This window comes from Miniopterus schreibersii (genome assembly GCF_964146895.1).
Source record: "Miniopterus schreibersii genome assembly, chromosome: X".
In the NCBI taxonomy this organism is placed as follows: domain Eukaryota; kingdom Metazoa; phylum Chordata; class Mammalia; order Chiroptera; family Miniopteridae; genus Miniopterus; species Miniopterus schreibersii.
Window position 1 is genome coordinate 47,986,098 of NC_138104.1, and position 26,197 is coordinate 48,012,294.

Genomic DNA, 26,197 nt, shown 5'->3' on the forward strand with positions numbered 1-26,197 from the left:
CCACAGTGATATGAACAAAAATTTGACCTGGTTTATATTATCCATTGAAACAAATAGAAATGATTTAAATTTAAAAAGGACTAAATTGATATTGTACTTCATTGATGTTACCATTTAAAGTAAAATATTAAAACTCAAATACTTAGATATTAGCTACCTAATCATTGATTATAGATTTACTTCTGATGCCCTATTCATATGGAACTAAAATTTCAATAATTATTGCTATTTAAGCATATATTTAGCAGATTTATAGTGGTTTAACTAGTAATGACTTTGTGAGTTTTTTGCTCCAATAAAAGTATTGAAGTAGCCCTGGCCAGGTGGGTCAGTTCAGTGGAGCATCATCCCATACACCAAAAGGTTGCAGGTTCGATTCCCTGTCAGGGCACATACCTAGGTTTCAGTTTCGATCCCAGGTCGGGGCGCCTGTGGGAGGCAACGGATTGATGTTTCTCTTTCTTTCTCTACATTCCTCTCTCTCTATAATCAATTTAACAAAAAACATATCCTTGGGTGAGGATTAAAAAAAGTATTGAGGTAATAAACTTAAAGAGTGATGTCGAATAATTTAAAAATAATTATTTTTAGGACTAAAATAATTTATCCTAAATTTAACGCACGATTTTTTTCTTCAATTTTTTGACATTTTGTAAGTTATTCATTAACCTAAGATATTTAAATAATTTCTCGAAACTGGAATTCTTGTGAATTTAAAGTAATTTGTTAAAATTATTATAATTTTAGAAAATGCTATGTTTAAAATAAGTTTGAATATGAAAGTTTTCTAACTGAATTAGAATTTTATTTTTATCTTTATTTTATTTTATTTTTTTTAGTTTTGTCCATCAACTAAAGGCACAACCAGATACCTCACTTCTACTGGTGCTGATGGAACAATCTGTTTCTGGCAATGGCATGTAAAAACAATGAAGTTTAGGTAAGTTTACAATTGGGTTAGAAATTTGGTGAAAAGTCAAGTATATTCATTTTTCTTTATTACCTTGATAGATTCTTAGTAGTCTATGTATTTAAATGTATGCATGCATGTGTGTGTACACACATTCATACTTACTTCAAGTGGATATTAAAGATTTTAGAATAAATTTTTTTCAAATATCTACTAAGATATTGAGTCCCAGTTGCCACATCCCCACCAGAAGATATTTTTTTCCATTGCTTTTCAGAGAGAGTGGGAGAGAGAGAGAGAGAGAGAGAGGAGAGAGAGAGAAACATCAAATGGTTGCTTCCCACATATGCCCCTACCTGGGGCGGGGGATCAAGCCTGCAGCGAAGGTACATGCCCTTGACTAGAATCGAACCCAAGACCGTTCGGTCCGAGGGCCAATGCTCTAACTACTGAGCCAAACTGGCTAGGGCAGAATAAATTTTTTATGAATTCAATGTTGAAGAGACTAATTTATACACAAATTTTAGTAGTATTTGTTTCATTTCTTATTCTGGTAAGAAGAGTTTGAAATTGTAATGGTAGTAGTAACACAGTAATATGTTTATAAAGTTATGAGTACCAATATCATAAATTTTATTTATTAGGTTAAATGCCTTTTATACTTGAATGATGAAACTAATACAGATTGACTGCTTCAATTTTAAGGTTTCTATAATATTAATGCTAAATCTGTCAATATCCAGTATACTAAGATTCTTGCACATTAAATGAACATGTTGAAAAATAAAAACATCTTTCTTTTCTCTTAGAGATCGCCCAGTTAAATTTACTGAGAGATCCAGACCTGGAGTTCAGATATCTTGTTCATCTTTCAGTTCTGGTATGCGTGAAGATTGAATGTTTTGAGTACCCCAAATATTAAATGATACAGTTATGAAACATATATTTTTCAACTTTATGGAGGAAAAAAAATGCATACGTTTGAGTGTTAATGTAATCACTCAAAATGTGTTAATGTAATCACTCAAAATGTTATAATAGACTTTTATGGACTCTAACATGTGATACCTTTTGAAGTTATTTTCTTATTTCTAAGTAATATGTTTTTATATGATGCAGAATTTAGTTGGTAAAAATAAAGCCTTTTTACCCCCTATTCCACACTAAAATCCTGCCCTGACTTTTCAGAAAATGTGTACTGTGGCTCTATATAGAAGACACTTTTACAGTATGTAGATAGTGCTTTTCTGCTGCTTAATTACATGCTATTTAACCTTTTTCTCATTAGGGTAAAATATAATGTAAAATTTACCAATTTAATAACCATTTTGAAGTGTACAGTTCTGTGGCATTAAGTAGCTTCACATTATATTGTATGCATGACCACCATCTCCAGAATTTTTTCATCATCTGAAAAGTATTTTGAGTTTTTGCACTCAACAACACCACTACAGCCACTATAGTATAAAGAGAATTGTAGATATAGGTCATTTAATAAATAATTTTATTTTTACATTAAATATAAAGAATTCCTCGAGGCTGTAACCATTTGTGTTTATGATCCAAAGTCCTGTATTTCGTGTAAAGTTGCATTTTTATTGGGTTATTTGTATAGTTGTATTTTAAATATTTCTCTATTTTTTGAATTTTACTTGTTTTTTTCTGAAACATTACTATATCTGTAACCATTAGAAAGTAACTTTGTGTTTCCTGAAGCCTTTTTATTAATGTAATTTAGCATATAACTAAGAAAGCAGTCAGAGGTTTTTTTAAGTTCTGTGGTACAATGTTTGTTTTTTAATCCTCCAGGTGGTATGTTCATTACAACAGGTAGCACTGACCATGTGATTAGAATATATTATTTGGGTTCTGAGATTCCTGAGAAAATTGCTGAGTTAGAGTCACATACGGTAAGAAAAAAATGAAAAACTTAACTATGTTGCTTTCTTTTTTAACAACTCTGGAAAGTTGATTTTATTTTCTCGTCTGTACTGTAATTTAATATAGATTGGTGCTGAAACCTATATGGTAAGATGTCCCTTTAGTAATGAAGATCAGTCTGAAAATTTGGATTTAGTATGGTTATAATATTTAATATAATTTCTATATGACTATATGGAAAAAGAAAAATTACATATATTACAGTGATAGTTTATGAAAATCCTCTTTTCACCTGCTGTATTTTATTAATTATATAGCTGTTTGTTACTTCAGTGTCTACATACTTACTAAAAGACATTGATATGACTTAAAAAAAATACTTTTTAGGGAATTTAGTTTCTTAATCTTAGTATGATCGTTTTCAGAATGCTAGAAGGAGGTAGTAAATGAATGAGAAAGAATCAAGGGGGGAAAGAAGAAAAATTGCTTTTGCAGGGGCCCACCTCAGGAAAAAAGTCAGAAAACTTAAAACATTCCCTGTTGAAATCAATGGTGGCTGTTGGTCATTGGAAATAAGATGTCTTTTCAGAACATTTAAGATCAATTATTGCAATTAGTAGTGAGAATCCAGAATCTGATAAATACTACAGTGAAGTCATGGAACAGTCTGAATCACAGATACCTCTGAACATAGAAAGATAGTTTAATAATTTTTAAAAATGAAAAATAATTAAATACAGATATTTACTATCCTGAGCTTTTTAAAAATTAAGTTTGAATTAATGGTTTTTGAAAATGTGTATAATATTTGTGGGTACATTTTAGTGTTATTATCAAGGAATAAAGAGAAGGAAAATGAATAGTTTGGTTTATAGTTTAATCTTCTCATCAGTACAGTACACAGTATATTAAAAGAAGATTCAAATAGCAGTATCTAAACTATAATACCTAAAGACTGTCAGATGACTCCATTGTAAAATAAATAAACCATGTGAGAAACAGGAAATGACTGATTTGTTTTCTGAAGTTTAAGAAAGATCAGTGGGAAATTTCATTCAACTACTATTAAATCAGCTATTTTAAAATGGTATTTTAGATTAGTGTGCTGTCTTATTATGAGGGTCATAATAACCTTAATACCTGTTTGCAACTATCTGTTTCTTGAGACTATGGTTTATGGCTTAGCAACAGGTTTCCTTATGTCTGGTTTGTCTCAAATTACTACTCCTTAGCTAATGCATTGATCGTTACTTTTTTAAAGCAAATTTGAGTTAAGAAAATTATAGTGTTAAAAAATCTACTCCATGATGCTTTTGCATGTGAATTTGAGGGGAATAGTGTTTTATTCATTTTACAAATAAATTAATTCTAATAAAAATATTTTATGTCGTAGGACAAAGTTGTTGCTGTTCAGTTCTGTAACAATGGAGACAGGTAACTATGTAGCTCCTATCTTTGTAAACAGATGTTTGACATATTTTATCTCCATTCCCTCAGAATTAGCTTCCCTCTAGTCTGGATACTTTATTTCTTTCCAGTTACTGAAGCTGAAAGCCTTTGCCTATCTTTGATGACATCCTTACCCCATCTCTTCTAAATTCCTATTCAAGTAGTTGTCATAGGCTATCAGTGCTTTCTTTCTGAATTATTTCTTTTTTGGTTATTTTTCTTTTTTCATTTGTTATCCTCTGCCTTAGTCAAGATTATTTGACCCATTACCATCAGTTTTCTTCTTTCTTCTAAATACATTCTGTCCATTTCTGCCAGATCAGCATTGCTCTGTTCAGGAAATTTTAGTGCTACTTCTTGGTCTGTAGAATAGAATGTCTTAGCTTGGCGTTCAGAACTCTCAACAATTGGACTTATTACCTACATTCTTAATTCATTTCCTATTCCCATATGATTCCTGAAATCCACCCTAATTGATTTAATCATTCTTCTTGTTACATCCCACATATATTTTCTCATCCATTCCTTTGCTTATACTTCACCTCACACCATTCTTACCCAGAAATATCATCTACCTCCACTTCACTCTTTCCCTCCTACATCCTCCATCTCTTTCCTTGCCTTTATTTTCCCTCTACCTCCCATCTCTTCTTTAAGTCTTGTCTTCCTTTTAAGGTTTATTCCCTAGCTGAAACCTTTCCTGACTTCTCCAGATTTTAGCTACCTGTCTCCCGCTGAACATCTGTATCACTAATTTTATCTACTATTCATGTCATACATATTTTCCATGTCTGTAAAACTCAGAAATTATATACAGGTTTTCATGCACCCTCTCAAATGTCTGATCTAGAAAAGGTGATAATCTTCCCTGGATTAAAACTGACCTAGAATAGATTTAAAAATGTAACCACTTAGCATAACTTGTATCTATATATTTCTCTAGGGACTTTTTGTGGATGGCTGTTTTATTTTTAAATATTTTTGGACAGTAGGTGATTACTATGTTTGTTCATCTTTGTTAAATGCAAAAGTAAATAATGATGGTCTACAAAGAGTGATGTGTATATAGTATTAGCAATGAAAAAAAAACATTGAAACGATTTTTAAGGTTGGTTAATTGCACTATATTTTGTTACACACTTGAAGATTTGTTTTACTAAGACTTTTCATGCTAGAAGAATCTCAATTTTTTAATTCCTTGCCTTTTTTCTTAAAGGAGAAACCCTCTTAATTAATTATGTGGTCAATAAATACATTGAAAGATGTACAATTTTACTAATAATCAAATGCAATTTAGAATAACATTAACAATTTCTTTCTTTAAGAATGACAAGATAGCCCTAGCCAGTTTGGCTCAGTGGTTAGAACGTTGGCCTGCGGACTGAAGGGTCCCGGGTTAGATTCCAGCCAAGGGCACGTACCTTGGTTGCAGGCTCGATCCCCAGCCCTGGTTGGGGCGCTTGTGGGAGGCAACCGGTCGATGTGTCTCTCACACATCAATATTTCTATCTCTCTCTCTCTCTCTCCCACCCCCTTCCACTCTCTCTGAAAAGCAATAGAAAAAATATCCTCGGGTGAGGATTAAAAAAAAAGAATGACAAGGTAATACCCAATATTGCCAAGGATTTAGGGGAAATGGATACTCTCCCACAATTTTTGAGATTATAAATTATTTTTAAAAAACTTTTCAGGGAAATAATTTGGCAGTATGTTTCAAAAGCTTTAAAAATGTGTCTACCCTTTGACTCAGCAAAGATATACTTTATAAGGTCATACAAAAATGTATATTGAGATTCATGACATTATTTATGATGGTGAAGACTGGAAATATTCATCATTAGGGGTTGATTAAATACATTTTGATACATCCATATAGTTGAACACATTTAAAATGATGGTAGTTTTGTATTTGTACACATAGAAAGAAATATATCTACAAAATATACTTAAGTTAGGGAAAAGCATTATAAAATATATAGTGTAATTCTATTTCCTATGGGGGAAATACATAAGTAGATATATATATATATATATATATATATATATATATATATATACACACACACACACACACACACGTCTTTAATGAAGTCCTCAAAGAATAAAAAGTATGAACAATGATGGAATTATTGCTGAATGAGTGTATTTTTATGACAATTTTATTGAGATATAATCCACATAATATAAAATTCAATGGTTTTTAGTATATTCATAGACTTGTGCAATGTTCAACACAATCAATTTTAGAACATTTTCATCACCTCAAAAAGAAATCTCATACCTTTTAGCTCTCAGTCTACAATCTTTTTACACCCCAACCCTCACTCTCAGCTTTGGGCAACTATTTCTTACCTTTTGTCTCTAGATTTGCCCATTCTGGACATCTCATATAAGCAGAATCCTTTGTGACTAACTTCTTTCACTTAGCATAATATTTCCAATATTCATTCATGTTGCAGCATGTATCATTATTTCCTTTTTATTGATGAATATATTTGAATGTATGGATATACCACAATTTACCCATTTATCAGTTGATGGACATTTGGGTTGTTACCACTTTTTGCCCTATTGTGAATAATGCCATGAATATTTGTGTACAAGTTTTTGTGTAGACTTATCTTTTCATTTCCTTTGGACATATACCTGGGAGTAGAATTGCTAGGTCATATGGTAACTGTTTATCCTTTTGAGGAACTGTCAAACTGTTTTCTAAAATACACTATTTTGTTCTCCCCAGTAGTGTCTGTGGATGAAAATATTACTTGTATGATTAGCAAAAAAGTGACTTCCTTTTTAGAGGAAAGTAATATGGCTATTTTTACTGTTTCTTTGCAGTTTAAGATTTGTTAGTGGAAGCAGAGATGGAACAGCAAGAATTTGGCAATATCAGCAACAAGAATGGAAGAGTATAGTGCTAGATATGGCTACTAAAATGACTGGGTAAGATTGGATGTTAGATATTTCATTGGTTCTCAGAAGGTATAGTATCTTACATTATTGAATTATACTTAATAATGAAAATAAAATATATTTTTAGATTAGTAAATAGTTTAGAGTTAATTGGTAGGTGTGAAATTTGCATCTGTACTTAGTTTCTAAATAAATTGCCTTTTGCTTTTGATTGACATACTGGATGATAGAAACATTGCTGACTCATTTAAAATTCTGGACTCTTGTGATCACTGTGTTCTACTAATGCCCACAGAATCATTCTCTCCCTTAGTTTTCTAAAGGCCATATACAGGGTGTCCAAAAAAATGTGTGTTGAAGGCAGTGTTTGTTAAAATACATTTCATTTTCAAAATGTAAGATAATCTACAGCTATCAGCTGTTAAAGTATGTATACATTTTGGGGGACACGATATATATATTTGTATTTTGAGGTTATCCCTATTGTATGTCATCATATGTTTACTTCCCTAACTTAGTAAGGATACCTTTATACCTTTATAATTTTTCTTACTGTTAGCATTCCTATTCAACATTATAACTACACTTAAATAGCATCTGTTTCCTAATCTTCACTGTTGATTGAAAGATATATAATTGCCTCTTTAGGGTATGACTCTGAAATTATCTTTTCATTTATAACAATATAGAACTGACTGTAGTCATAGCTAGCTACTGATAATATTCAGTTAAACCAAAAGTTACCTAATCTCTTACTACTCTTGTATATGACCTATTAGTTTCACAAAATTTAATATTTAAGGGACTAAAGTGTCCATTATGTTTTCTTTTTATTTTCTAGTATCCAACATAACCTTATATTTTATTTTTTAAGGTATTTGTAGATTTCTTTGTAATTTCACTTTTTTTGGTTGTTCTTATGTAACTGCAAAATTTTTGCCATTTGTGTCCTTTTTTGCCTCCCTAAAATAAGCTATTGGTATTGCCCTATGTAGGTATTTTTATTATTTTATTTCATCAGTACTTTAACATATATTTTAGGATTTTTATATCAAAAATTTGCATGCTCCTGGAGAGATTTTTGACATAATTTACTGTGTTAGTTGCACTTTTGTTAAAAATTTGTAGTGTATGAATACTGCAAATTATTTTGTTTAGGAATAACTTGCCATCTGGGGAAGATAAGGTCACTAAACTTAAGGTGACTATGGTAGCCTGGGATCGCTATGACACCACAATTATTACCGCAGTGAACAATTTCCTTTTGAAAGTATGGAATTCAGTCACAGGGCAACTTCTTCATACATTATCTGTAAGTATTCTACTTTTAGAATAATTAAAATGGTCACAAAGGACATTCTAGAAGACAGGAAATTTAAGTTCCAGTTTACTTTCTATGACTTACTATTCAAGGTACCTCTGTTAACATATCTGCAAAATAGTGATGACTCATGGTATAACTGCTAAAAGCAGTAATGAAAGTTTTCACGATCCTTTCCAGGTCTTTTATTTATTTGTTATGTTATTGTATGCAGTCAAAGGTATATAAGTTATTTTGGTTTTGGCAGGAGTTGGGACTTTTTGTTGTTACTGTTTTAGGGGTAGAACTAACTCTATTTTGACAAGGATATCTTGTATATTCTACCTTCATGGATTAGTTTATACAAGAAATGAAGGTAAGAGGACGAAGTTGGAGAAAAAGGTGTCTTTTCCTCTTTCTTTTAAAAAACATATTTGTCATAGTAAAAGGTGTCTCTGCCCCTCCTACTGTTCTCCATGTGCTGCTTCTTTAATTCCCTAGTTGTAGGATTTCCGTTCAGCTAGATTTCAGGTGGTTCTGAATGATGGCTGTTCTGTATTTTAGTTGTAATTTTGATGTGGTTGTGGGAGGCCGCGTTTACCTGTGCTGCCATCTTGAGTGGAAGCTCTGTAGCCTGTTCTTAATCATGTACTCGCTAACCAGGAATTAAGGAAAATCAACAAGGATCTAAATAAATCAGATGTTGGCAAACTTTTTCTTTAAGAGGCCATGTAGTAAATATTTTAGGCTTTGCAGGTCACATAGGATCTCTGTTGCATATTCTTTTTTTGTTTTTTACAGCCTTTAAAAAATGTAAAACCATTCTTAGCTCACATGCTGTATGTACAAAACCACCTGGGAGCCGGATTTGGCCTGCAGGTTACAGTTTGGAGATCCCTGGTATAAGATCTCTATATACTGATAATCATTGATTTATTAGAAGGGAAACATATACATAGATCATTGGTTTTCAAACTTTTCAAGAAGCAGTTCCATTTCTCAGATAGCATATTAAATGAAACTTTCAACTATAAAGTAGATAAAGGGTGAAGTCACTGTACTTTGTTGTTTGAATACCATTGATAGTGACTGCTGGATGAAGAATAATGAAGATTGGTCTGTTATCACTGTGGCATAACTGGGTATTAATGAATGATTCTGTTTGTCACATTTTCTGTGACTTTTTTTTTTTTTTAAATAGCAGAGTCCTGGAAATACCAATTCCACTTTAGGTACCTGGTTAATGAGCTGTAACTGTTTTGAATTATGTTTTAACACTTTTTCAGGCCTTCTGTCTATTGAATACTTTATGAAATAAGCACTTAAACATACAAGAAAATCTTACTTAATATTTATTTTAGTGTCCATGTAGTAAATGTTAAAATTGGTGTGCATGAATTAATCTGAATTGGACTGGTAGCACACTCTCGGAATCTTTTGACCAAATAAACCAGATGCTTTTCGTATTTAATATTGATTTTATCACAGGGACATGATGATGAAGTATTTGTTTTGGAAGCACATCCATTTGATCAAAGGATCATACTTTCAGCGGGCCATGATGGGAATATTTTCATTTGGGACCTTGACCGGGGGACCAAAATTCGGAATTATTTTAACATGGTAAGAAAAAATTGTGCTTAGTTCATATTAAAAGAGGCTTCTCTTTTATGATAACTTGGTAATTAAAGTATACTTAGTGCCAAAGAGCCTCATGTGATCTGTTTAAATCCACAGAGTAACAGAATGACTTAAGACCTAAGTGTAAGGCCAGTAGAGAATTATACCTTTCAGGGTGACTCTGTTATCGTGGTGTTAGCATTTTCCAAATTCTGCTCCTCAGCCCTAAACTCCAGAGACTCAAATTTTTTTTTTTAATCCTCAGCTGAAGATATTTTTTTCATTGCTTTTCAGAGAGAGTGGAAGGGGGAGGGGGAGAGAGAGAGAGAGAGAGAGAGAGAGACCGATTGGTTGCCTCCCGCCTGAGCCCTGACCAGGCCAGGGATGCCCTTGGCCCAATTCAACCCTGGGACCCTTCAATCCACAAGCCAATGCTCTATCCACTGAGCCAAGTCCGCTAGGGCTAGAAACTCAAATTTAATAAACTTTTGGAGCTAACACTAACCAAATTCACAAAAAGGTTAATGTTTAAACTATAATCATAATTTATGAATCTCAACAGTTGACTGTATTTTTTCTGCCTCTGGTGAACCCCATACGCCTTAGTTAGTACTCAGGGAGTTGTTTGGCAAATGTGGAATTAGAGCTATGAATACTTTTAATATATATATTGCGTGCAAATCATGTGAAAATCTGGTGAGCTCTCTCTCCTCCCAGTAAACACTTTCCTGTGGTGATGGAACTACTCATATCCTACATATTCAGTGCCCCTCTCTGAAGAAGCATTGTGACTAAACATTTCTAAATTGTTGTCCTTTGAGCTCCTTTTTATAGGCTTTATACAGATCCAGAGCATTAATTACACCCTCTGTCTTTTGTTAATAAAATTAATTTGTGTGCTTTAATTTTAGGGTGGTTATTTTAAGACTTACTTGCATTACAATTTAATATGTGAAGATACTATTTTGACTTTGCTGAGATATAACACCTTTGTCAATTTGGTTGTGTTTAGATCGTTTTTTAGTCTCCTCAGTCACTCATTTAGTACTTTTTGAAATATGACATTGCTAGTAAAGTTTGATACCACCCATTGTGTTTTTATTCTCCCTGATTTCTTTTAGAGCTTACTGTTCCATTAGGGTTCTGGCTACAGAAGCCAGAGAGTACATTGGAATGTTGATGTGTCACAGAATTCAAGATATTAACAAGCAGAAGCTATCGCCTACTTATTATTTGAAAGTTACCTCTTAAGATGATTTAAAATTACTCCTCTAAATTTCAGATTGAAGGCCAAGGCCATGGTGCAGTGTTTGATTGTAAATTTTCACCAGATGGAAACCATTTTGCCTGCACAGATTCTCATGGGCATTTGCTGCTTTTTGGTTTTGGATGCAGTAAATACTACGAAAAGGTTAGTACATTTAATTTTTGTTGTAGACTTCAGTTTTGGATTGTATCATTTATAAATTTCCTTTAAAGTCTTCAGTTAATAAGGGTCATTGTGTGCTAATTGATATAATATAACAGTCACCTTTCTTGGTAAAATTTTTTGTAACTGCCAGAACATAAGACTTAATAGTGATTAAGGGTCCAATAGTGATTATCTACAGGGTGATGTAGATATAAAAATTCATTATAAAATCCTTTTACTTAGAACATATCCTCTGTACTACTTTTCAGGTATAATAGGTGAGGACAATTTTACCAGATTGCATCCTCTACTTATCATAAATTGGGAATAAACAGCTGGTGATCGAATGTTTACTTTCTTGCTTGGCTACTTTACCTATTATTGATCTTGTTAAAATACTTTGGAAACTGACCTCATAATTTCCTTTTATATTTTATTAGCTGTGAATTTGAAATAGATTTTAGAATCTTGGAGTTGGAAGGTAATTCAGAATCACTGAGTGCGGCTCAATACTTGTATCAACTTTGAGTTGTCTTTAGGCAGTTGATACTTACCTGCCTCACTGTTTATATTGCACTCTATCTGTCCTTATTTGAATAAAAGTAAGCAAAAGAAATGGTTATAAATGTTCATATGATTTTTGCAACTTAAATAAAAATACATAATTTTATCTACTGTTGTTGCTTTACTTCTTCTTATCCTAATTGGAGAAATATGATATAGGTCCAGAAAGTAATACAGATTGCAGGATTTTGTAGAGAAAAGGTGGGATTATAATCTAGGTGATTCGCTTCTGCCTAGAGGAAACATATGGCAACTGAGGAATATAAGAGAATGCAAAAATTATCTGACTTGAAAAATGCATGTGCTCTAGGAATGAAAATAAGTGCTTATCTATAAAATTCTCTGTTCACATAAATACTAAACATCTGTCATAAAGATTCCAGATCAGATGTTTTTCCACACGGATTATCGACCTCTTATCCGTGATGCCAACAACTATGTATTAGATGAACAAACCCAACAAGCTCCTCACCTCATGCCTCCCCCATTCTTGGTGGATGTCGATGGAAATCCTCATCCCACAAAATTCCAAAGGCTAGTACCAGGACGGGAAAATTGTAAAGATGAACAACTTATACCACAGCTGGGATATGTGGCTAATGGTATGTTATCTCTAAAATTAAATTTAAAACATTCTGCAAAATGTTGTACTTGCTATTCTCTCTATGATATTATGCCCCCAATGAAACTCTGTGGCAGATTATAATATATTTTACCTCTATTAAATTTCAGTTGCATAGTACTTTTTATCTTACTCCAGAGTACTTTTACATTGCTTATCTCACCTGGACACAGATAAATGGATTAGGACAAACAAGGATATGCTCAAGCAGAAAATGACCTGCTTTCTTAGTGCCCTGAACATATGTATGATCATGTTTATAGTATTAACTTCTAGTAATTATTACATGTGCTAACTTTAATGTGTCAAGCTTTTATAACAGGTAAAATTCCACTGCCCATAGTATTGGTATTTTAATTTGAGAGTCCATAGTTAATGGACCTAAGAAGAGTACATTTCAAAACCACAAACTGGGAAGTGGCTATTTATCTATCCTCATGTTTGAAAAGCAAAAAAGTATTGTGTTGGGGAGGGGGATTGTAAGTGCTTAAATAATACTCAACCTTGGAGGATATTGAAACAGTGGTGATGCATAATGGGAGGATAGTAGAATAAGATACTGAAATAAACTTTTATCTATCAAAGCAACTCTTCTGGTTAGCATATTTCCCTTATGTATATTGCCTCTTCCACACCACCCCCACACCGGAATGCCTTCATATCTTTGTTACATGTAGGTATTCTTACAGGTACGAGATAATGAGTTATTGACTTGCCAATGATTTCTTACTAGGGAATTTAGACTTGGCTTGATCTTTATAGAGTGAAATGTTGCACATCCTTTTATGGTCTTTGTTGTAAAGATTTGTAAAGCAATGAAAAGGTGTTACTATGTGTTAAGTTACTTTGATTATATGCTATTTATTAAACAAGGGGGGGGGACATGAATAGTAAGTAGGAGATAAAATTAAAACACCTGAATTTAAAAAGACCTATAATTCATCACACTTGATTTCCTGTAAGACCCAATCACTTGGCTACTCTATTAGATACCATTAAACCTGACTAGAGGAGAAGATGAAAAACTGGTCTAAGATGTAGTTGAGAAAGAAAGAGATCATAGAAATAAATTTTTATTCAGAAGTAACCATTAAATTTCAGTGTATTATAAGAATAATTTCTCTACTCATTAGTATACAGAGGTATTATCAAAAAGAACATTTGAAAGTGTCGACCATAATTTGATTTCTTTCAGAAAGGAAATTGTCATGAAAGAAAGATGCAAAGCATTTTAGGTATCTGTGTTTGAACTTGTTTAAACCTTACCTAAACCTCTACTCCCAACTTTTAGCTTAGAATATTCCATGGAGAGAATTCATTTTAAAATTAATAATTTAATAATTGTTCTTTAAGATGAGAAAGCCCTCATAATAATGTCTGATTTGGGGATATTGGTTAAATCAAGCTGACATACCAAAAAAATTTTAAGTTATTTTAAAAGTATTTTGTTTGATATATGCTTTGTTTTCATTTTAATCCTCTGCTTTTTTATTATTTATCTAGAAATTTATATATTAAGCTTGTTTTCACTGTGTTTAGGGTATACTAAAACTTAAGTAACTTAGTCGCCTTTTATCTTTGGTCTCATTAAGGTGATGGTGAGGTGGTAGAACAGGTAATTGGGCAACAAACCAATGACCAAGATGAGAGCATTCTTGATGGAATAATCAGGGAGCTACAGAGAGAACAAGATCTGAGACTAATTAACGAAGGAGATGTTCCACATTTTCCAGTTAATAGATCATATTCTGCTAATGGTGGTAAGTGTGTGTGTGTGTGTGTGAATGGTATGATAAATGTGTTTTAATTATTTTACTTATATTTATTTTAGGTTTGTAAATAAAAACAACATTTTGGGTTGTTCGGGTTTTTTTTTTTGCCAGATGATACTCATTTTCAATTTTTAAAAATATGTTTTTACTGATTTTTTAGAGCGAGCGAGAGAGAGAGAAACATTGATTGGTTGGCTCCTGCACACTCTCCAACCAGGAATTGAACCTGCAACCTGGGTATGTGTCCTGACCGGGAATCGAACTGGTGACCGTTTTTGGTGCATGGGACCACGCTCAACCAACAGCCCCACTAGCCAGGGCTCTTTTAAAACTTATTTTTCAGTTATAGAAGAACAACATTTTTATTAATTTACAATTGTGATAATAGATATACGAAAAGTGCTATAATCTCATTATCATTTGTGGCTCGAATGACTTTAAGAAATACAGCTGGTTTATTTTAATATACAGTAGTCATCCCCCCCACCACCACCCCTTATCTGCATAGGATAGGTGGCAAGATCCTTAGTGGATGCCTGAAACTGCAGATAGTACCAAACCCTATATATACTGTTTTATTCTGTATGTATATACACCTATGATAAATTTTAATTTATAAATTAGGCACAGTAAGAGATTAATAATAAGTAATATTAAAATAGGATAATTATAACAATATACCATAATAAAACATGATTGTGATCTCTCTCTGAAAACTGATCTAATAACCTAGATAGTCACTAAGTGACTAACTGGTGATGATTCCTGTCCCACTGGGACAGTTCAAGATTTTATCACACTATATAGAATGGAGTGCAATTCAAAACTTATGAATTATTTATTTCTGGAATTTTCCATTTAATATTTTCAGGCTGCAGTTAACCATGGGTAACTGAAACTGCTAACAAGAGGGAACTACTGTACTAGGTTTCTTTGAATAGATGTAAAATGCCATTAGTCAAAGTGACCCTGTCTAGTTCTATTTGCAGTGTTCATTTGTTTTGAGTTTTTTCTGATGCTTATTTTAACAGTTGACTATTTCAGTTTTCATTTTTGGATTATTTGCAAATATAACAAAAATAAATTAACAGGGACCTTTCTAGGGGATTAAAAAGAAAAATGTTATTACTTTTTCCCTTTTTTATTGTTTATCAATTTTGAAAATGAAATTTTGAACATTAAATTCTTTTTCAATTTATACTTTTTCTCTTACTATTTTTGAAAGCCTTATTGAAGCTTTATTCAAACTCTTTTTGATGGTCTAAATAAATACAGAGTTTAGATTAAAAAGCTGCTTTCTGAGCTAGTACTAATAGACATTTGTGAATCTACTAAATCATGTTAAATATACTTTTTTTGTTTTTACTGAGCATTTGGTAGATGAGAGATGTAAAAGTGCTTTGAAAAAAATGGAAAGGGCTATAAGAACTTTAGACATTTATTTAGTGCCAGCTTCATTCATAATACTCTAAAAATCATGAAGGGGGGTACAGAAAATGTAGAAGAAAGGGATATCAATGTTGTCTGGCACTATTACTTTGAATCTCCTATTTTATTTAGAGCTCTGATCTGGAAAAGTTTGGTGCCTTTGCTCAGAAAGTGGTATCTTTCTTTGTTTGCTTTAGCTCTGAGAAGTCCAAATATGGACATATCTTCTCCAAATATTGGACTCCGACGTAATGGTCAAATTGAAGGTGTCCGACAAATGCATAACAATGCTCTTCGTAGCCAGATGGCCACTGAACGAGATCTTATGGCATGGAGTAGAAGAGTGGTGGTAAATGAACTAAATCATGGGATTAGTAGGTGAGTCAATAAGGTAACATTCATAGGAAAATTGAGAGCTTTGTTTTCTTGTAAGTAAATCAAAATGTTCTCTGTTAGCCTAATAACTAAAGTTTTTTTTTAAATCCGCTAACTTGTGTATTAGTTTTTTCACTTTATTTCAGTTAGTTCACTCCATAACAACTATTTAATGATTGTCTTCAATTTTCTTAGCTTTATGTTAAATACTGAAAAATGAAAATCATGATCTTTGTCTTCCATGTGTTTATAGTCTAGGTTAGAAGGTAAGAATACAAATAATGTTAAGTAAAAACATGAGGCCATGTGTGAATAAATATGTCAGTGATATATGAATCCAAAATTTAACACTGGCTCTGAGAAGGCTCTCAACTTGATATTGGAGCAGTTTTGGAGTGCATTATAGATATATAGTAGACTCCAGTGCTTAGGGTGTATTTAAATATTATTTAAGTAGACTTGGAATATGAAAAGATTTTGTTAGGATAAATTTCAAACTTAGAATCCCTACATTTATATTCATTAAATTCCACATGTAAGCTAAATCATATGGTACTTGTCTTTCTCTGACTCGCTTATTTCACCTGGCATATTTTCTAAGTTCATCCATGCTGTTGTAAAAGGTAAGATTTTGTTCTTTTTCAAAGCTGAGTAGCATTCCATTGTGTTAATATACCGCAGCTTTTTTATCCACTCATCTACTGATGGGCATTCAGACTGTTTCCAGATCTTAGCTATTGTAAACAATGCTGCAATGAACATAGGGGTGCACATATTCTTTCAAATTAGTGTTTCCAGTTTCTTCAGATGTATTCGCAGAAGTGGGATTGCTGGGTCTAAAGGCAGTTTCATTTTTAATTTTTGAGGAAACGTCATACAGCTTTCCATAGTGGCTGCACCAGTATGCATAAAAGTAAAAAATATTTAAAAAAAGAATCTCTATCCTTTATGTGAACCCTAACATTTGCTATAATATCAACTCCAGATAATCCACAGCAACTGGAAGTAGATTTATAAAAGAGAAAGGACATTGACAGAGGACATACAAAATTTATTTTAATCATGTTATCTCCCTAATGAAGCCTTTTAGTAGCTCAGCCAACAAATAGGAAAATTAAATTGGTTTTGCCTTTTCTTTCTTTGGCAGTAATAAGAAAAAAAGGAGACATAGAGACAGCTAATTTATGAACTAAAAGCCACCCTCTGGCAGTAGAGCAATTTGAAATAATTCTTTGCTCAAAACGTTAAAACTAGAATGGAAAGCAGGGACTCAGAGAGATATCATACACCAATGTTCATTGCAGTATTTATTCACAATAGTTGAACGGTAGAAATAACTCAAGTGTCTATTAGCCGATGAATGGGTAAGCAAAATGTAATACATACATACAGTAGAATATTATGCAGCCAAAAAAAAGGAATGAAGTTTTGATACTCTGCTACAACATTGAAGACATTATGCTAAGTGAAATAAGCAAGACATAACAGGACAAATAACATATGATTCAACTTACGTGAAATAACTAGAATAGGCAAATTCATAGATACATAAAGTAGATTAGAGGTTAACGGGCCTATTAGAAGGAAAAATAGAATTATTGCTTAATGGTTACAAAGTTTAGGTTTGGAGTGATGAAAAAGGTTTGGGAATAGTGGTGATGGTTACAGAACATTATAAATTTTCTTAACACCACTGAATTGTACACCTAAAAATGGTTAAAAGGGCAAAATTTACATGTAGAAGTATTTTTTATCTGACTTTTAAACTATCGGTTTGCTTTTTGATGATTATCTGTTACTTTGACCTTTGATTTTTTTATTAGGGTTCAGGAAGAATGTAGAACTGCGAAAGGTGACATAGAAATCAGTCTTTATACCGTTGAAAAGAAGAAAAAGCCATCTTATGCTACCCAAAGGGTGAGTTTAGTTCGACAGTACTTTGGGACACACTATTTGCAAATATTTGCAGATACCAGGTTTTTGAAAGTTGCAGTTATGTATTAAGGGACTGTTTTGATAGGTGTCTGCATATGAGGAACCAATTTTTTTAACCCCAAATTGAGATATGTGGTTATTAATAAGGATAAAATTACACAAAGTCAGGACTCTCCCCCCAAATCTAGGACATATAGTTATTGTAGGTATAGGCTATTTCTGTTAAAATACCATTTTTATATGGTTAAAGAAGAACCTTAAAATGATTGTCTGATCACTTAATCACAATGTAAAACAAATGCTCAGGAACCCTAGGCCAGAGGTTGGCAAATTACTGCCCATGGGTTAAATCTGGTCTACTGCCTATTCTTGTTAATAAAATTTTATTGGAACCCAGCCACACTTATTCATTTATATATTGTCTATGGCTGCTTTCACACTATACAAATTCGAGTAGTTGCAGCAGAGATCATATGACCTGCAAAGCCAAAAATATTTGCACTGTGGGCCTTTACAGAAAAGTTTGCTGACACCTGCCCTACGAACACTTATGGCCTACCTAATCATACAGGATAAAATATGATCTATACATTGGGAAGATTCATATTCCCAGTAAAAACTGTAAAGCAGGGAGTAACTTTCCTATACTCTGTTAGGTACATGGTAAGCCCCTTACTAGCACTCTGAGGTTGAATGAACCAGTGGCCTAAAGAAGTACAGTTTTCTTCCTGGATATAACCATAACTCCTAAAGAGTATTGCAGCTTTGGAAGTCTAGGATGATTCTAATTTTATTAATCTAGGCAATGGGTAGTGAATTTAATTTTTTTTTTCAGTATTGATAAACACAGTTTTAGGTAACTATTATAAGAATGTCTCTAGCCCCTGCCAGTGTTGCTCAGTTGGTTGAGCATCATCCCATGCACCTAGAGGTTGCTGGTTCGATTCCTGGTCAGGGCATGTGCCAGATTGAGGGCTCGATCCCCGATAGGGGGCATGTAGGAAGCAGCCAATTGATGTTTCTTTCTCCTTCTCCCATCTTTTCTCAATCTAAAATCAATAAAAACGTATTTTTTAAAAGAATATCTCTAAATAGTCTTAGATCATTTTGATGCCCAATTTCTTAATTTCTATTGCGATATTGTTAGCTTATTTGATGTTCTCTGATAAGATTATTTTCTTAGAGATTTGGAATTACTCAGATCCATGATTTATATTCTTTTTTCTTATTAAGCTGATTTGTCAAACATCAGGCTTGTCTGATGGTAGTTAGGTCTATAAAACATTTTTATTTATAGAAAATGAGAAATTTTTAAATATAAGAAACTGGCCATTTTATACTGATTTATAAGACTTTACTCCTGATGACATGGTAGGGTTGTAGCTTTGACATGGTATATCAGTAATATTTTATATTTGTAAAGGTTAGAATAAATTAGTTTTCAGTTTATAGTCTAGGTGTTAAAAATTAAATCTTTATTTTGGACTGTTTACTAAAGGTAGTTTTTATAGAACTAAAGAAGTACACATTAGAAATTATATATACATAGATGACATTGATAACTTGCTTCATCCTATAATAAATTGTGAATGATATAGTATATGTAAATTCTGATTGGGTAAATTCTTGTGGCCCAGACTTTAAGCACTGTTTTTAATTTGATCACAAAGCTTTCAAAATAGGAAAGTAATTAATATTAATGGAAGGTGGGTTAAAATATATAGTCATTTCTTATATTTTCTTTTAGGAGATTTGTTTCTATCCCTTACATCTATCCCCACACCGTCCCACCCAATTGATTTGCTTTATATGTGTCCATTTATGTATGTTCACTGAGACTTTCACTTTTTAAAAATCTGTTTTACTTCTGTTTTACAGAATGATTATCAGCCTAGCTGTGGAAGGTCTTTACGAAGGACACAACGTAAGCGTCAGCATACTTACCAAACACGGTCCAACATAGAGCATAATTCGCAAGCACCGTGTCAAAATTCAGGTGTACAGGAAGACTCAGACAGCTCCTCAGAGGTTAGATATCTTATATTATATACTCAATGTAATTTTTTGTTTTCGAGTTAGTATCATCACTTTGGGTTTACTTTGAAGGGTCAATTCCTTAGCACAAAATTATTTTAATGATTTTCTTAGAAGAGGATTATTGGTTAATAAGGCATTTCATAAGAAAATTTGAAGATTATATTAAATTCTTTTACCTATCTTTTCTGACTTGTACCTAAGATACTGTATCAGTTGAGAGTATCAAACATGTCAGCAAAAGTTTGGCTTTGGGACAGTGAGAAAAAGGTGACATGAAATCTGCCTAGAAATCAAAAGAAGTGGAATATAAACAGGGAATACTAGTTATACAGTCCCAGGACTAGTTGACTGTGCAATCAGCTGAATGTACACATTTTCTGTTATTATTGACTTCGCTGATTATGGATATTAGTGAGTGATGATTTTTCTCAGGCCTACCTAATTCATTGAATAATGAGTATAGCAATTCTTTTCTTTATGTTATTCTTTTCTCCAGTACTTTCCTTTTTGTTCTCTTAACTGTAGTTGTTAAGTAAATAATGAAGGTTTAATTATGCATTAGCAATGTATGGTACCTCATTCTTCTTTCACTACTTACAATTTTTTAACTTATCAATGATGTTCCTCTCTCTCCCACCCATGAAAATCTTGCTCTGAAAAGAATGATCATGTATAAAGTAATTGCTGTTACCTTTTAATGTAATAATAGTATTGTGCTTGAGTTTTTAAAAAGAATCCCTATCTTAATAAATATTTATAGTTAAAATGCTTTCTTGGTCCAGATTCACTTCAAAATAATCCCTCGGATATGAGGCAGTTGCTGAGGCTATAGATAAAACAAGATAGGGTGTGAGTTATTGTCTAAACTGGAGATTGTGTACACAAAGGTTATCTATTCCCACTACTTTGGTATGTTTGAAAATTTATATAATAAATATATTAATTTTTTATGGAGAAGAAGTATATTAACTTGGAGGAATATAGATATATTTTAAAAAACTGTTTTAGCATTTAAGAGTATTATAGTTGACAGTCTTAAGGAGTCTATTCAGCCTTTGAAATGATGAAAGATGTCTTATACCATTAAGCTAGTAGATGTCAGAAAAATTAAATACCCCATAGGCTTAGTTGTGAGTTACAGATATATGCAAAAAATGATTATGTACATTTTAACCAGAGCATTTTTGGGGGGATACAAGAGTTGTTATAAAATAAATAGTGTGTGCTAATTAACAATATGCTATTTAAAAACCGTATATCTTAATTGCTGGCTCTTTGTTTCAGGAGGATGAAACAGTTGGCACAAGTGATGCTTCTGTAGAGGATCCTGTTGTTGAATGGCAAAGTGAAAGTTCCTCCAGGTAGTTTTAATGGTTTTGATTTGGTCAAAATTATTTGATGATTTTCATGTATAATTATGTTCTTATAAGAATTTGGTAAGACTAGAGTTAAAATAGTATTTTATAATAGAAAGAGTACAGTACTGGGTTGGAAGCCTGGAGACCTGCTGTTTTATCCTGGCTCTGGCAATATCTTTTTGGGCATGTCACTAGGAGCTTTGGTTGCCTCATCTATAAAAGAAGATACTTTGTAAATCCAAGATTCTACATCTTGGCAGGCTGTATGTATTTATTTCAGTTTTAAAATGACTATGTTTAACCATTCCCAGCAAAAAGAAGCATCTTTATTTAAAGGAGTTTTTGTGATTTGGACATCAATTTTAAATTTTAAATTCTGTTATGAGAAACTAAGCATTGTACTTTATACAAGAAGCATTTTAGTAAAATCACTTAGGTAACGATCAAAATTCTATATTGATATTTTTTTCTCTTCAGTTAGAACAGAATCAAACTATGTCATTTATAGTGCTGTTTGATTATAAAATGATAATCTTTCAATTCTAAGGTACAACTGTGTTTTTCCTAGCTCATTCATAATTTTTATTTACTTATAGTGATTCATCAAGTGAATATTCTGACTGGACAGCAGATGCTGGAATAAATCTGCAACCTCCAAAAAGACAAACTAGACAGGCAACCCGGAAAATATGCAGCAGCTCTGAAGAAGATAATTTGAAGTCACTAGAAGAAAGGCAAAAGAAACCTAAACAGACTAGAAAGAAGGTTTGTAAGTTTATAGGTTTTGTTTTTGTTTTTGTTTTGGGTTTTTGTTTTTACCTTTGGTACTTGAATATTTAACATTAACACTTGACTTTTCTCTAAAGAAAATGTCCCATCTGAGAAACTAAGTAAGGAAAATTATTTTAAATGAGTTTAAAATGGAAAGAATTTTTGAAATTTTTCTGTTATCAAAAGTAGACACTAGAATATCTTCATTATTATTTTAATTGTTATTAAATTAAAACATGTTCACAATTGTTGGTTAAAATGTAGTAGAGTTTTAAATAAGCCACTATAGTGTAAAGGTGTTCTTGTCATGTCATTAGTCATTTTCTTCCTATACATTTTTGACTTGTGAAATGAAAGGTATGATAAATTTTGTAGGGCTCTTCAATTTTTAAAACGTTTTTTTATTGATTTTTAGAGAGAGAAGAAGGGAGAGGGAGAGAGAAACACTGATGTGAGAGCGAAACATCCATCAGCTGCCTCCTGCATGCCCTCTACTGGGGACTGAACCTGCAACCTGGGCATGTGCCCTGACCAGGAATCAAACTGGCAACCTTTAGGCACACAGGATGACACACAACCCACAGAGCCACACTGGCCAGAGCTCTTCATTTTTTTAATGGTTTTATTTCACCCCAAAGATGGTTTATTTTTCCCACTATAATTTCATTTGGATGATGTAAAGACTTAATCCACATAGTTCTTTGAATATTAATTTAAAAATTTATTATGTACACATTCTGTAGCCTGTTCCTTTAGTAGACAGAATTAGCTTTTTAATTGTCACCATTTTATTGGTAAAAAGTTATTGTGTGACTTGTATTTGAATTCATATGGTATTCTAGAGACATGAAGAGTAAAATTTGTGGTTTTTAGATAGCATGTAGTGTCTCATCATTTTCTGTCAGACAAAATTCAGCAACATATTAAGAACTCACTTGTTTATTTTATTGGTATACAAGTTGTGCATAATTAATTGGTAAAGGAAAATGTTTAAAATTTGTATATTTTAGCTAATGTTTTTAACATTCTCTACTTGTTAATTTTTATACTGCTGTTCCTATATTTATTGTTTATATATTTGTGAACTATATTTTAGAAAGGAGGGCTGGTTTCTATGGCAGGTGAGCCCAATGAAGAATGGTTTGCCCCTCAGTGGATCTTGGATACTATTCCACGACGATCTCCATTTGTCCCACAAATGGGAGATGAGGTAATTGTTACCTGTTATAACCCTTTTCTCTTAGAACCTCAAGAATATTCACTTTAATCAGTCTTAGGGCAATTATAGTCTCAATTCTATTATAGTTATGTATACACTGTCTTAGCTACTCTTCTCAATTATATATTTCTTGTGGACAGTAACTGAATCTTAATCTTTGTATCCCTTGTAGATGGCACAGAGTCTTCAGTGTAGTGGATGCTCTGTGAACATTGAGATAAATTGATTGGCTTGTGAAGTCTTGAAAATAATTGTCTTTGTTTTTATCTTAATTGCCACTTAGTAAAGTTAAGTGGTAGTTTGAGACCTAATTCAAGTTCTAATATTGTTTTGTTGCGTGTTTTTTTAAAGAAACCCACGCTCAGCCTGATAGAAAATATACTAAAGAAAAATTAATTCCTTTTGATAATTAGGGGGATGTCATTTCACAAACAAGGTCTTCTTACCAAGCCTATGATTGAATAATACAGCCATATTTATGATTTGGTCATCAAAAATTGAGTTAAATTCTATCTGGTGAAAATGTTTATTCTTTTCTTATGAAAATAATGGTAACATTGTAATATATGAGCTCTAGTTGGCTTATATAGTCTGATATTGACTAATTATTTTTGAGCGATTAAGTGCTTAGACCGCGTTTTCAATTTAAGACTAATAGTAGGAATGTAATGTTGTCATTGTAATAAAAGAAGGAACAGCCTGGCCAGGTGTGGCTCAGCGGTTGAGCATCAACCTAGGATCCAGGCGATCGGGGTTCGATTCCTGGCCAGGGCACATGCCCGGTTGCGGGCTCGATCAATGACTCTCTCATCATTGATGTTTCTATCTCTCTCTCCCTCTCCTTCCCTCTCTCTGAAATCAATAAAGATATATTAAAAAAAAAAAAAAAGAAGAAACAAAACCTGACATATGTTTCTAAAAGTCTTGGGACCAATAAAAATTTCACCAAATATTCCTATCATTGCCTGTTATTGATATCTGGTACCAGAGATAGCTATCAAGTAGTCTTATGAATAAGCAATTGCTTATTATTGTTTGATATTATTAAAATGTATTTTTCATAAGTGTGTCTTGTAACTATTAGATTTTTGAGCAATGCTTGTTTATGTGGTTATTTTAGTAGAATGTGCTTTAATGAATGCTGTATTTAAAAAAACACTTAAAGAGCTTTTTGAGGGGCATTTCCAAAATCATGATTTCTTATATTTATTTCCTGTTTTATGGAGGCTTTTAAAAGGGATAATTTTGAAGTAATTTTAGAAGACTTTATAGAACAAAATAAGGATCTGTATACACTATGATCTTATGAGACTGCTCTCTGTTGAGTATAGGAATAAATACATAATAAAGGGAAAAGTTAACATGGTGGTACATGGGTAGGCTAAATAGCCATCTCAGGCGGGTGAATAAAGAAAAATTAAATTTATTAAAAGGGGATGGGTAATATCCAAAGGGAAGGGCTACACAGCACTGAACCAAAGGGTATTGGGTCCATGATGGCAGCAAAAATATACTTGGGACAGTGAAACAAGGAAGAGCATAGAAGAAGCAACAGGAGAGCCTAGGCTGGGCTGCTTTTGCTCACTGAGTAGTCAGAGAAAGAAGGGGGCCGTGGAGACAGATTCAGGGGGTAAGCCTGAGATGAGCTGCTGCTGCCTATTGCTTCTCTGGTTGCAAGTCTCATGGAGTCCCCTCGGAGGGATGGAAATAGCTCTGGCGTGCTCTCCTGGTAGGGAGTGGGCACTGGGTCCTTTGTCCTGGTCATATTTATCTCTTTCTTACAGATGGGAATCTTAGGGAAGGTCTCAGGGGAGGGTCTCAATAGAATATTCATCAGCTTTCCAGCTGTGCTCTTTCAGGGTCCTGGTCTCGACTGATTGGTCAGTGCCAGGGCAGGGGGTTGTTCGTCAGTGTTTCTGTTCCTGAAGGCAGCCAGAGGGCCACTTTTCTGGCTTTGCTGTTTTTCTAGGCCTGGAGGTGAAATACAACTGAGTCCGAGATGTTATCTTTAGGGAGGAATGCTCAGGGGGTCAAAACCAAACCGCATGACCAGTGATATCCTAGGGGAGGATAGATTACTCTGAGGACAAAGTTCTTGTTTTCCCACTTTCACCCCTTGCTAGGCATCCAGGGCTTCCTGCCCTGGTGAGTCTCTGTACCCCGGTTTATGTACCTGGCCCATCTAACATAAAGGATATCTGGAAAATATGCTTTATATTGACTTTTTAACCCCTACAGTTTTTTATATACTAATATTTAAATCTTTTTAGTTTTATACTTGTACTTTTAGCTGTTTAGAAATTCTGACTTAAACAGTGTTGATTGGTACAGTATGTCAGTGTAGTTTCGAAAACTCATTGTATGGTTTTATGTTCTATTTATGTTTACCACCTCTTTAAAATTATTATGGGAAACTTTTTTTTAAAAAATATATCTTTATTGATTTCAGAGAGAGGAAGGGAAAGGGAAAGAGAGATAGAAGCATCAATGATGAGAGAGTTGTCATCAATCCGCTGCCTCCTGCATGCACCCCAACTGGGGACTGAGCCTGCAACCCAGGCACGTGCCCTGACCAGGAATTGAACCTCTATCTACTGGATCCTAGGCTGACACTCAACCACTGAGCCACACC

General features: G+C 33.1%; 1 protein-coding gene across 2 annotated transcripts in view; it reads left to right on the top strand.

Annotated features, from left to right (window-relative positions):
* BRWD3 (bromodomain and WD repeat domain containing 3) overlaps positions 1-26,197 on the top strand; it is a 130,018-nt gene that overhangs the window by 58,872 nt on the left and 44,949 nt on the right. For both annotated transcript variants that reach the window (XM_081124964.1, XM_081124965.1), the window contains exons 9-24: positions 840-940; positions 1,720-1,790; positions 2,720-2,820; positions 4,185-4,225; positions 7,079-7,183; positions 8,312-8,465; positions 9,942-10,076; positions 11,356-11,484; positions 12,425-12,650; positions 14,263-14,430; positions 16,068-16,248; positions 18,069-18,162; positions 20,059-20,208; positions 21,502-21,578; positions 22,172-22,340; positions 23,443-23,556. In XM_081124964.1, the coding sequence (XP_080981090.1) occupies positions 840-940; positions 1,720-1,790; positions 2,720-2,820; positions 4,185-4,225; positions 7,079-7,183; positions 8,312-8,465; positions 9,942-10,076; positions 11,356-11,484; positions 12,425-12,650; positions 14,263-14,430; positions 16,068-16,248; positions 18,069-18,162; positions 20,059-20,208; positions 21,502-21,578; positions 22,172-22,340; positions 23,443-23,556 (2,016 nt within the window). The remainder of the gene's footprint in view (positions 1-839; positions 941-1,719; positions 1,791-2,719; positions 2,821-4,184; positions 4,226-7,078; positions 7,184-8,311; positions 8,466-9,941; positions 10,077-11,355; positions 11,485-12,424; positions 12,651-14,262; positions 14,431-16,067; positions 16,249-18,068; positions 18,163-20,058; positions 20,209-21,501; positions 21,579-22,171; positions 22,341-23,442; positions 23,557-26,197) is intronic.